The sequence below is a fragment of the Glycine max genome, chromosome 13, assembly GCF_000004515.6.
Source record: "Glycine max cultivar Williams 82 chromosome 13, Glycine_max_v4.0, whole genome shotgun sequence".
Lineage (NCBI taxonomy): Eukaryota > Viridiplantae > Streptophyta > Magnoliopsida > Fabales > Fabaceae > Glycine > Glycine max.
This window is the reverse complement of record NC_038249.2, coordinates 37,067,533-37,081,806: the sequence shown is the minus strand read 5'-3', so window position 1 is coordinate 37,081,806 and position 14,274 is coordinate 37,067,533. Positions and strand designations below refer to the sequence as shown.

Below are 14,274 nucleotides of genomic sequence, written 5' to 3'. Positions count from 1 at the left end.
AGTTTTAGCGGAATCCTATTATATCCATAATGACTCTAAAATAACAGTCATACATCAACATTTCAAGATGAGAACACATTTATTGATGTTAAAACCCATTCATAAAATTCGAAAAGAAAAGAAAAGTCACACGTTTATCCATCCCAAAATTCATTTGAGGAATATTGATTGCTAGTAGTAAAATACGAAGCTTAATTTTGTGGACACATTTAGTAAAAGTAATTGTTAAATTAGTACTTAATAATAGAGTTGTTAATTACTTTGAAAGTTTAAAGTTGTTAAATTAGTTTATTGAATATTAAAGTATTATAATTTGATGAAGAATATGCATTTCCATGACTAACTACATTGGTAACTAATAATTACCATCATGATTAATAGATACCTAGCTGTATCCATATTAGATACACGAGTTATGCAAGTATCTCCTATTATGTAGCGAGGTATTTGTCTTATACTTAAATCATTAGTGAATGTGTTATACCTTTTTTATTCAATAATTCTTAATCCGGTTTAAAATAATTATTAAATATCCTTAATTTTTTAAGCAAAATATCCTTAATTTTAAAGAAATATAATTATGTTTTAGTTTTTTTTCTAAAACAGTAATTACATTTAACTTCTGTAAAAAAAATATTTTAAGTTATATTTTTTTACTTTAGTATTTTTATCTCTCATTTCACTTAATAAGAATACCAAAAGATAAGTATAATACAGGAAAAAAAAATCAATGTTTCTTAAATTTTGGGAAATAAAAAATATTTAACTTAGAATAAAAATGTACATGAATGGGTTATTTTATTTTGGAAAAGAGTTATCAGAGTATACCTTGATGTAAATATTCATGATAAATTAACAACTATTTATTAAATAATATTCGATAATTAATATTTAAAATTTTATTAAATATAATCAACCATCACTATAAAGTAATTAACAAGTTATTTTTAAGTAGTCTTACCAAAAAATAATCATACTTAAATACTGTCTGTAATCAACAAAAATACATGAATAATTTTAGTCATCCGCCCCAAAAACATATGAAATATCTTCTAAGAAACTTTATGCACAACTCTCGTTGATGTCTCACTCTCAAGTATATGATGCTGCTTTTGAAAATATACCTTGTTTAGTTGTTTTTATTAAAAGTGGAAATGGGGATTGCTTAAATTGGGGCTTTAATTGATCAACTCCATATTAGAACTTTGTTTCTTTAATTTCCCCCTTAGTTATAATAACTCCATATTTAATCACGTCCCATGATGATGACAAGCCCAACGTCGTATTAATTTTGAGTCTTCCTAACTTATTGTATTAATAATTCCCATTGTCTGCCTCCTTTGCTAGTTAGGTTGCTTGCTTTACACGGAAAAAATGTAAAAGCAAGGTGTTTTTTAATGTAAGACAGTCTCAATATCGTGTCATTAGTCAAAGATGATGCATTAGAGTTACGTTGCCCACTTAATATGTACAACCTGAATCTCTCCTCTTAAATTTCTTCCAAAACACACGTATGTTCGTTGAAATTCAAATTTAGATGAAAAAAATAAACTTAAAATGAACAAGTACAAAAAAGAAAAGAAAAGGAAGTAGATAAAGAAACATGAGGATGCTAATTGAGTTAAAGTTTATACATTAAAACTAATTAGAATGTATTTATAATGTAAAGATTTAACTTGAATGTAATTTAAGTTTTTTTTTTTTTTAAATTTGTAACTTTGGTGTAAAATATTTATTAATGTTGTTAGTGATTATCTTGCCTATAAACTTGATTGAGAATTATAATGAAATTTTTATTTTCAATCACATTTTTACATTTCTAAGATTTTAATCAGAAAGTTTTTAGATTTTACTTAAAAAAAACCGAAATAAGTATCAGACCAATGATTTATTAACATCACTTTGTATGTTTGTTTTAGAGTTATATAGAAATCAATTTTAATTGTAAATAATTTAAATAATAAATTGTATTTTTTTATTGAAAAGTATAAGAATTAATTTTATAACTTTAAAATAAAATTATTTTAGAGTATAGTGATTTAATTATATTTTTAGGCACTTTTAATTTTGTCACATCATTATGATTGATTTGCGGAGGAAATTATAAAGTAATTTATGTACAAATAGTTTTTAAACCTATGGTCCATTTGATGTTAGGAATTGTCTGTTTTTTAAAAATTTTTAATTAAACAAATTATATCATTAACATAAACAAATTCAGCATTTTTAATTAAAAATATTATTATCCATATTTTTTCTTTATTTGATTTTTTTTTATCAAAAATTCGATTGATATACAAATTATGCCTAACGAAAGTCAAACTATAACAAAATTTGGGACTGATGGTCTGACCTACTCTCGTTTGTTTATCACCGTATGCACCGATCATGATGAAAGTATTACTCAATATCACGTCGTTAATCACTATATAGAAGTTATAAATTTATTTATGAATTTTAATTATATATATATTTAAAAAATTCTAAATAATTTTTTAATTTAATTAGTTAATAAATAAATGTTTTTTAGCTTTTTTAATATTCTGTATATATTTTTATATGATTTTATTTAATATTTTATATATTTTTTGAATATTTCTTTATTTTATATATTTTTCTAACATTGTTTAATTTAATATATTTTGTATATTTATTTAAATTTTTTATGTTATTTTATTTAATATATTTTATGTTTGTAATTTTTTTTCATATTATCTATATTTTTTGTATATTGTTTTATTTCATATATTTTCTATATTTTTTTCACTAATGTTAAGGAATTTTATCTATTTTGTAAATTTAAAAAACTTAAATTTATACAATAAAATTAATAAATATTATTGTATGAATTTATTAATTTACTTAATGATAATTGTAAAATAAATAATTATTTTTTTTAAAAAAATTAATATTATTTGATAAATTATAAGTTAATATTTGTAACAAAATATTTTAATATTAAATTGTCCCCCATAAAGTAATTTTTTTTACTTGAATATATTGAATAAATATTTTTATCTCTATAAAAAAAATAAATCTTGTTCCCACAAGATAATTTTTTTATAAAATGAATGTAAATAGTTGTAAAAGATAAAAAAGAAAATAAACTTTTATTAATTTTATCCACTTTATCCTTTTAAATTTTATAGTTTTTAATTTTTTATTACCATTTTTAGAAAAACTTATATAATTTTTTATTTGAAAAAATATTAGACTATTTTTTGCTCCCACTGAAAAAACTTTCTGGATACGCCATTGATTATTAGGTCAATTTTCTCTTTGTATATAGTTTTTTTTTACCAACGATAACCACACACACCGCATCAAAAGTAAGAAATACATGTGATTTCTGAGTGAGAAAAAAAAACTTACATAAATAATACTATTACTATTTGAAATTTTGAATGTAATTTGATGTTGATGCTACTACTTTTTAATAAGAGTCTTGTTAACCGGTGCAGATTTGTCCAAATTAAAATAATTAAAGTCTAAGCTTTAGGCGACCAACTTTGATATTGGTTTTGTAAAATAAAGTCACATACGTTAACTAAAAGATCCCACAAATCACTATTTTCTTTAAAGTAGAAAATCCTTTCTCAATTTACGTTTTAAGCTTCATTTTATGTTAGGCTGACCTTGAATTGGTGCTCATAGAATATTAATTAAAAAATTTTAAAAAATTATTATATAAATCACAAGAGATTATAAAAAAATAAATTATGAGTAACATAATTTTTCATCTTTCAATAAAAATATTTAGACTTTAATTTTTTTAACCGATATCCTTAAAATAATAATTGTGATTTGTCTTTTAATAAAAAGATAGGTGCAGTAGTTGTATTTTGTTTGAAAATAGTATAGAGTATATGAAAGGGAGCTAAAAGGAAAGAGGTTAATTGAAATTGATTGAATGGAATGAGGTGAGTAGGAGGCACAGGCACTAGCCTCAGTAGTAGTTCACCCAATCCAACCAAATCAAATCACACACGCCATTTTTTCAACAATTAAATTAAAATATTATAAATTAATGATCAGGACTCACTGATTCCCCGTGACGTTTGCCCACCGTACCGTCCTTCAACTTAACCCACGCTCTCTCCGTTGCGTGCATTCCACCACCTCCAACATTTTTCGTATTTGTTTTATGAGATGCACTGTTGCCACTTTTTTTTACTCTTCACCATCTAGAATTTATTAAAAATCATTCATTTTAATATATTTTATTTTTTATTTAATATTTTTCTTTCTTGAATTTATTAAAGTTTAATAATTTTTAACATATCACGGAAAAATTATAAAAAAGAATATCGTTAACATTCATCTTGTTCTGTTGGGTTCAAAATTTGCATGAATATGTTGAAAATAAAAAGCATGAATAAATTCAACTTTCGGAATCTTCAAAATCACATTCCACTTGCCTTAATATAATGCAGCTGAGTGAATAAATTTCAACACAGCAATCCTACACTTTGTAGCTCGAATTGCAGTTCAAAATTTGAAACCTAGAAACACATGCAGTGTCAACTAAATGCCCCTATAAACTGTATACCCCACAGATGATAAAGTATTATACGCAAGAATAAGATCAATTGATATTTATTATTAAAATTTTACAAATATTTTTAAAATTATTTAATCATTAATTTTAAAATTCACATAAATTAATACAAATAATACATTTGTATAATTTAAAAGTTAGTGAATATTTTTATTATTTTATTTTAAATACGTAGTAATAATGTGGAAGAAGCTAATGTGGGGAATGAAAGTTTGAATTTTTGGTAGGTTTAATTATAAATTTAATTTCTTTATTTATCTCAGCTCACGAATTTGATCTCTAAAGTGAATTTAGCAGTCAGTATTCCTGCCTTGGAATTAATAGGACTTTTGAGTTTGTGAAAGAATTTAAACAGTCTCATAGAAGGGATGATGATATTGCAATTGTAAATGCAGCTATTCCTGTTCATCTTCAGAAACATAGTGAAAACTCTGTGCTTGCTGATGCATCAATATTTTATGGTAGGGTGCCTCCATATTCACTTGCAGCAACAAAACTAAGGAATCTCTCATAGGAAGGAATTGGAACCAAGATCTATTGCAAAATGCCGAGTCTAATAAAAGTGTTACAATTAAACCTTTTTACTAAGAGACATACCCATTATTTTCTAACCTTGTTTTGAACAAGTTTATCTTCAAAAGAAGATAACGTAGAAAAAAAAAATCAAGTTTTTCTCTAAGAAGCTTGTATAGTAGTTCTGTAGTTGTATCTCTAAAGTTATTCAAGAGTGTTGTTGTATTGTAAATGATAAAAACCGAGGTTGTTGCCACTCCAAATCACTTTCTTGACTATTACTCACTTCATTATTTTTTTCATATACAGTTTAAATTAATTATTCTTAAAGAAAAATATTGATTAGTTATATCGTTATTTTTATATGAATAGTTTGAGAGACAGTGCTATTTTTTTTTATTTTCACCTTTATTAATTGCTTTTTCTTATAAAAGTAATTAAGTATGTTTAAAGATTTCAATCAAGTACTATTATCTTCGAATTATTTTGTTATAATAATTTATTGATGTAAAATAATCGTTAAAACATGCTATAAATATTTATTTATCAATAAAAATTACCAAAAGAAAAGTGATAGCAACAGGCAATCTTAATATCTTCTTTTTATCAAGGTTTTTGTGTTCAAATCTTATAAATAAAAAGGCATTAAATAGACCTTTAAATGACAATATATCAAAAAATAAAATATACTACTATTAGATTATTGAACATCCCCAAATTGACGCAAATTATATGCCTCGGATTTTCGTTCCACTGGAAACAAAGAAAATTTGGTATTGACTACGAGGAGAGGTCAAGCACGTACAGTTGGCGGGTTAACATTGTCAACGGTTGTGAACTAACCATCACAACATCTCCAAGGAAATTTTTTTCATAGCCTTTCACTGTTTAACACTCTTTGTTATTTATCTCAATCCACGAAAAAAGTCTCTCGGCTTATTTATACCGTAGTTTCATTGTCTATCTGGATTTGGATGTGAGGAAAAAATGAAGAAAAAAAATACAGATACTAATTTTTTTTATTTGATCAGAGAAAAAAAATAAAATTTTAAAATAAAATAAGAAAATTTATTTTCATCTCTATTTAAATTTCAAAATTATTTTTTACCCTCAATTCTCTTCTCCTAAATAAATAGAGGATAAAACTAAAAAAATATTGAAAAATTAAAAACCTACTACTCTGTTGTATGCTTGGATCGATGAGAAGTGAAATAGAGACGACGAAATAAAATAAAAAAAATAATAGAAATAGAGGGGAAATAGAATAGAAAAAATATGTTGTTTAGATGGATAGAAATTGAAAGAGAGGAAGAAGAGAATTTATCTGTATTTGTTTGGATGTATAGAAAAGATAGTGAAAACAAACAAATGAATTATACAAACAAAATATTTTTATACTAATTAAAATATAAGAACATCATTAATTTATTACCAACATAAAAGCTAGCTAAGCTTCTCATAGATTAATTAATAACCAGAACACATCTTTAATCCTATGAAATTAACACAAAATAAAGTTCTAATACTACTTCAAATATATGTGAATTGAAGAACCTTTTTCCATAGATAGTTTGTACAACATAAACATAAAGAGTTGCACTAATTCCTAACATCAAAATGCAAAAAATGTTGAACACGACTATGAGTTATACAAGTTCATAATCCTTCTCCTTTGTTTCATAATGACCATGTGCCTTTCCGTCCACAATTTCTTTAGAATATTGATGGAAAAATTGACATCCGATTTCTTTCTTTTCTACATTAATTAAAAAAGTTTCAGTAATTAATTGAGAAACCATAACTTTTAAGGAAATAAATTTTAAGAATCATCAGCTTATCATGGAGTGTCTGCAAACCTAGAAACTCCATCTTAGAGGTTGTTCAGTAGTTGTTTTTTAGCGGTGCACAAAATCGCATTCTCTCCATAGTGGCTTAGAGTCTTAGACAAATTCGGCCTACGTACACTTGCAATTAGATGAATGAGAATCCATAGTTGTTAGAAAACTCTCGATCTTTTATTTTGGGAGGAAAATATTTCCAACAATAACAATGTGAACTACTTTACATTGTTAGAGGCCAAGAGGAAAAAGTTAACAACCAAGTCATATAAATCTTAATATATATATATATATATATATATATATATAAATATAATATTATTTGTAATTGGGATGATGGAAAAGATAATTTTTTGTAACATTCTACACATAAAATTAAAAATAAAATGACTTTTTAAAAGATAATATTAAAAAATAAAATGCAAAATACGGACCAAAAAATATATAATTTTTATCTATTACTATTTTTTAAAATATATTTTGAAAAATTTATATAAACTATTTATACATATTTTTAACTTTCAAATATCATTTTAAGTTTTAGTTTAATGACCATGTAGTGATAACATAAATAATTTTACATTATTATTTAATTACAGGTTATTATATATGATAAAATTATTATTTTTTACAATAAATATCTTAAAAAATATTTTTTAATTAAACAATAATAATAAATAATTATCAAACTCTTTAAATTTACCTTTATATATATATATATATGTGTGTGTGTTGTACAATGAATGATATTTTAACATCCCATAACACCAACACCTCACATTAGAATCCTCTATTTCTCTTTTCTGGTTGTATTATGTTATTAATCATATAATCACTCATATTTTTTCAAGGAGTCTACATCTAAAGAATGTTCAAATATATTTTTCGATATATATGTTTACGTATTAGAAATTATAAATTCTTAGGACATGCATGCAAACCAAGCGTGATAATGGAAATAGGTTCAAGAATGTGTAAGTCCACGCGCATAAAGGAAACATGGGGTTTGAACTTTGAACGTTGAACAACGAAAGAAAAAACCTATTTTCCCTTGTTTCTCGTTTAGTCGTTTTACCTCAGCCCAAGTTGTCCAATCCATTGACACACTCCATTCCAAAGAGAGAGAAATGAACAGACAAAATTAGGTGCCCCGCATTGACAATCAGAGAGAGAGAGAGAGAAAAAAGGGCCATGTGTTCCTAAGTCAGCAACTCAGACTTTTGCTGTTTCTGCCTTTGCAATTTGCAATGCCTCCTAACACATTCTCATCAAATCCATACACAAGTCAGCCCCTGTGTCCCTTTTCAAATCAAAGAATTAATGAGTTTTTAATAATAAATTATACTGGCGTTACATCAATAGTAATGCTAGTAATATTAATATACAAGTCTTTCATATTATTAGAATTATGTTAATATAGGTAAAATTGAGTTTAGATTCTTTAAATAAATGAAGTTTTGAATTCAACTTTTTATTTATAAAATAAGCATAATTGAAATTAGAAATATCCCAAAGTATAATAGTAGTCAGTAAAATTAATAGATGATTTATATTTATAACACCATAAAAAATCTTTCATATCATTTAATTAAAAATTATCATATAAAATAAATTTTTTATTTTTTTATAATTATTTTTAAAGTATATTTTATCAATTGATTATATAATTTTTCTACATTATTAATACATATCTATCAAATTCTTACCAGAGATAATTTTAATATACTTTATTATAGAATGCATATCATTAAATACACATGGACTTAAATTGTTTAATAAATTGATATATATATTAAGTGCTATTAATTAATATTATTAATAATAAATGCGCATGGACTTGATTGTTTAATAAATTGATATGTATTAAATGCTATTAATTAGCATTAGTAATAAAAATAAGTCAAAGGAGGTTGTTTATTTCTTCTAATAAATATTTAGATTCTGAGTAACGAGAGAGAGAACTTTCCTTTTCTGTCTTTTACCATTACTACATCTCTCCTACATCACGCTTCTTTGATTTGAGATTTCTGCTATCTTTGTCTTCCTCTAGATTCTATCTATAACTGTTTAGGTTTGAAAATCAGAGAGAGCTGACAGCTATTACCCTTTGACAGAAAAAAAAAAGAAAAAGAAAATCAAAATCTTTGGAAGAGGAATTATTAAAAAAAAGGGTTTGGTTTGGAAGTTGAAGGGGACCCGTTTGATGAAAGTTTGTTGAGATTAGGTTCTCAGGGCACTGTTGCTGGCTACCCTTTTCTTTGTTCTGCTTCTTCAGCTCACCTTTGAGCTTAAATTTCAAACCTTTCTTGTTTCTGCTGCACCAAGTAAACAAAGATTTCGTTTTTGTGCAAAAGGGTTTGCCTTTGGGGGTGTGTTGTTGTGAGTCCTGAGAGTTCCCGTCGGATTTTTTTTTTTTTTTCATGTTAAATGGTGTGTGTTGAGTTGAGTTTTGAGGTGAAGGGTTTTGTTTTTTTTTTTTTTGGGGGGGTGGGGGGGGTCAAAGATCTTACATTTCAGGTGGGGACTGAGGGATCTCACACACCCCTCTACTTGTGTTGTTGATTGTTTTTCTCTTTCATTTTTTTAATGGCCACTGTTGATTGCTTCGTCCGCAAGCTGTTGCCATATGGTCCCTGTTCTACTTTCTTTGGTGTTTGGGGATATGGGATATAAGTATCTTCAATTTGGGCATCTTATCTCTTTCTTCAAGGGTGGTGTTTCTGAATCTGCTTTCAGATTGAGTAGGGGTTCTCCCACTATCTAGATCTCTCTCTTGTTCTTGGGATTTGGTTCTGGTGGGGATTGGTGATCCAAATCTTTTCCTTGAAATTGGGGCTTTTCATTTGCAAGGTGCGAGTTGTTGTTTGGTGCAGTTTGAGGGCTGAAACTTGAAAGTCTTGTAGCTGTGACAAAAAAGTGACTTCTTCTCAAGCACAGCAAATCACTTTTCAGTGATACTACTACTAGCTTCTGCTGTGTTCATGATTCTGAGCTGAGTATATCAGCTTGGTTTCAGCAATGGTGCTGTTCAGATGTTTCTCAGTGACACTTTTGCAGTCGTGTTTCTTGGCTTGCTTGCTTTGCTTGTCACTAGGGCTTAATAATAATAATAATAATCAAGCCCTATCCTGTGACCCTCATGATTTATCAGCTCTTAAGGAGTTTGCAGGCAACCTTACAAGTGGCTCTATCATCACAGCATGGCCCAATGACACTTTCTGCTGCAACTGGCTTGGAGTTGTTTGTGCTAATGTGACTGGTGATGCTGGTGGAACAGTTGCTAGTAGAGTGACCAAGTTGATCCTACCAAAAATGAGTCTCAATGGTACAATTTCACCCTCTTTGGCACAGCTAGATCAACTCAATGTGCTGAATCTTTCATTCAATCACCTTAAGGGTGCTTTGCCTGTGGAGTTCTCCAAGTTGAAGCAGTTGAAGTTCCTTGATGTGAGCCATAACATGCTGTCTGGACCTGTTGCTGGAGCTCTTTCTGGTTTGCAATCCATTGAAGTGTTGAATATTTCTAGCAATTTACTTACTGGAGCTCTCTTCCCTTTTGGGGAATTCCCTCATCTCCTTGCTCTCAATGTGAGTAACAATTCATTCACTGGCGGATTCAGTTCACAAATTTGCAGTGCCTCCAAGGATCTTCACACCCTTGATTTGTCTGTAAATCATTTTGATGGCGGTCTTGAAGGCTTGGACAACTGCACCTCTCTCCAACGGTTGCATTTGGATTCCAATGCATTCACTGGCCATCTTCCAGATTCCTTGTATTCAATGTCAGCCTTGGAGGAACTCACAGTTTGTGCCAACAATTTATCTGGCCAGTTAAGCGAGCAACTAAGTAAGCTCTCTAACCTAAAAACTTTGGTGGTTTCTGGGAACAGGTTTTCTGGGGAATTCCCAAATGTGTTTGGGAACCTTTTGCAGCTAGAAGAATTAGAAGCACATGCCAATTCATTTTTTGGACCCTTGCCTTCCACCTTGGCTTTATGCTCTAAGCTTAGGGTGCTTAATCTTAGAAATAATTCCCTGTCAGGGCAAATTGGTCTTAATTTCACTGGCTTGTCTAATCTTCAAACACTTGACCTTGCTACTAATCATTTCTTTGGACCCCTTCCAACTTCCCTGTCCAATTGCCGCAAATTGAAAGTTTTAAGCCTTGCTAGGAATGGTTTAAATGGTTCTGTCCCTGAAAGCTATGCCAACCTCACTTCACTTTTGTTTGTATCTTTCTCAAACAACAGCATTCAGAACTTATCTGTGGCAGTGTCTGTTCTGCAGCAGTGCAAAAATCTCACCACCCTTGTACTTACTAAGAATTTCCGTGGTGAGGTAATTTCAGAAAGTGTGACAGTAGAATTTGAGAGCCTTATGATTTTAGCACTTGGGAATTGTGGTCTTAAAGGCCATATTCCTTCTTGGTTATCCAATTGCAGGAAGTTGGCAGTTCTTGACTTGTCTTGGAACCATTTGAATGGTAGTGTTCCTTCTTGGATTGGTCAGATGGACAGCTTGTTCTATTTGGATTTCTCAAATAATTCTCTCACAGGAGAAATACCAAAAGGTCTGGCAGAGTTGAAGGGCCTCATGTGCGCTAACTGTAATAGAGAAAACCTTGCTGCTTTTGCATTCATTCCTCTCTTTGTTAAGAGAAACACAAGTGTAAGTGGACTGCAATATAACCAGGCATCAAGTTTCCCTCCTTCAATTCTCTTGAGCAATAACATATTGAGTGGGAATATATGGCCTGAAATTGGTCAATTGAAAGCACTGCATGTCTTGGATTTAAGCAGAAACAACATCGCTGGTACCATTCCTAGCACAATTTCAGAGATGGAGAACTTGGAATCATTAGATTTGTCTTATAATGATCTTTCAGGAGAAATTCCTCCATCATTTAACAACCTCACATTCTTGTCAAAGTTCAGTGTGGCACATAATCGCTTAGAGGGACCAATTCCAACTGGAGGGCAGTTTTTAAGCTTCCCTAGTTCAAGTTTTGAGGGCAACCTGGGGCTTTGTAGGGAAATTGATTCTCCTTGCAAAATTGTCAACAATACAAGTCCCAACAATTCTTCTGGTTCTTCCAAAAAACGTGGTAGAAGCAATGTCCTTGGCATAACAATCAGTATAGGGATAGGGCTTGCACTGCTTCTTGCAATTATTCTGCTAAAAATGTCAAAGAGGGATGATGATAAGCCTATGGATAACTTTGATGAGGAACTCAATGGTAGGCCACGCAGGTTATCCGAAGCACTTGCTTCCTCAAAGTTGGTGCTTTTTCAGAATTCAGATTGCAAGGATCTTACAGTTGCAGATTTGTTAAAATCCACAAACAATTTCAACCAGGCAAATATTATTGGTTGTGGTGGGTTTGGTCTTGTCTACAAGGCATATCTTCCAAATGGTGCAAAAGCAGCTGTCAAGAGACTTTCTGGGGACTGTGGTCAGATGGAACGTGAATTCCAAGCTGAAGTAGAGGCCCTCTCAAGAGCTCAACACAAGAACCTTGTTTCTCTGAAAGGTTATTGTCGGCACGGCAATGACAGATTGCTAATATACTCATACTTGGAGAATGGAAGCTTGGATTATTGGCTGCATGAGTGTGTGGATGAAAATTCAGCTCTCAAATGGGATTCAAGACTCAAGGTTGCACAAGGCGCTGCTCGCGGATTAGCTTACTTGCATAAGGGGTGTGAACCATTCATAGTGCATCGAGATGTTAAATCTAGCAACATACTTTTGGATGACAACTTTGAAGCTCATTTGGCTGATTTTGGTCTCTCAAGGCTACTTCAACCGTATGACACTCATGTCACAACTGATTTGGTAGGAACTTTAGGATACATTCCTCCTGAATATAGTCAGACACTGACGGCAACCTTCAGGGGTGATGTCTATAGTTTCGGTGTTGTTCTTCTAGAGCTTCTTACTGGTAGAAGGCCTGTGGAAGTCATCAAGGGGAAAAACTGCAGAAATCTGGTGTCTTGGGTGTATCAGATGAAATCTGAGAATAAGGAGCAGGAAATTTTTGATCCAGTAATTTGGCACAAGGATCATGAGAAACAGCTATTGGAGGTGCTTGCCATTGCGTGTAAATGCCTAAACCAAGATCCTAGGCAGAGACCCTCTATTGAAATAGTTGTTTCATGGCTTGATAGTGTAAGATTTGATGGTTCTCAACAGTGATCTTAGTTGCATTCGTGCCCTGATGTTTGGGTTTTGGTTGGTGTATCATTGACTACACAGTTGTAAAGCAAGTTTGTTGTATGAAGGTGGAATGTTATTGATACAGTTACTGCCTTATTTCGTTTTTTAGTCCCTTAGTTCATTAATACTGATAGGTATAATATGTATAAATGATAATTTTGGCAATGATACAGTTACTGCAATATTTTTTTTTTTCATGTTGATAATTTGTGGCCAATTGTTAGTGATTTTAATTTTAATGTCATGTCTTAGTCGGACTCGTTCACTGTGCCCTGCATGTGCATGTGATGCATGGCGAGTTATGACAAAAAGATTTCTAATACTTCCAAATTAGGTGTCTTTTCTTCTCAGGCCGACTTCTCTACCTGGTCTAAATCACTCAGTTTTGGATTTTTTTTTTCTATTCCTGATTGTTGGTAAGATTCACTTTGTGTGGCTAATATTTGTGGTTTATGATTGTACCTAAAAGGCATGCATGCACTATTTCTTTTTCTTAACGAGTTTATTCCTAGTAGTATAACTTGTATAGTTTCTACATTTACAAGTCGTATTGCAAACTTAATTGGCTCACTAAATTCAGGTGTTTCCTTAACCCTTACTTCAACAAGGAAAAATAACTCAATAAAAGCCTAGCATATTGTCTCAGATAGCCACTCTTGCAGAGGCAGATTTGTGGCATTATTAGTTAGTAAGATAAAAAGTCTTGCCTAAATTACTATATTGTTTTAGTACCCTAGTTTTCTTGAACTATCTATCCCATTTTGTAACCAGCCATGAATATATAGCAAATTTTGTGGTTCTTGTTGAGACTCTTATATTCTAATGCCAATTAGTAAACTTTGCAGTAGAAGCTATTTTCATTAACTCACTTTTGGTGTTTATGCCTCTTGAACTTAGTTTTCTGTAGTATTCATCTCATACTTGTTCCTGCTATGTGACTGTCTTGTATATGTTTTCCCAAAATACGCTGCAGGATAATGTAGATATAAGAATCTTTTCTACCTATAGCAAGTGAATTCCTTGTTCTTTTTCATTGCAAAATCAAAGACTATCCAATAGCAAAAATCTATTCAGTGACTATATCAGGAAATAATATTTGCATGATACCTTGTTTTCCAAACTGTTATTTTTCTTATGGAAAATAAGGAT

General features: G+C 30.1%; 1 protein-coding gene across 1 annotated transcript; it reads left to right on the top strand.

Annotated features, from left to right (window-relative positions):
* Positions 1-8,864: 8,864 nt before the first annotated feature.
* LOC100807582 (phytosulfokine receptor 2) lies at positions 8,865-13,233 on the top strand. Its single transcript, XM_006594694.4, has one exon. It carries the CDS (start codon positions 9,928-9,930, stop codon positions 13,102-13,104), a length of 3,177 nt encoding a protein of 1,058 aa, XP_006594757.1. The 5' UTR covers positions 8,865-9,927; the 3' UTR covers positions 13,105-13,233.
* The last annotated feature ends 1,041 nt before the right edge of the window (positions 13,234-14,274 follow it).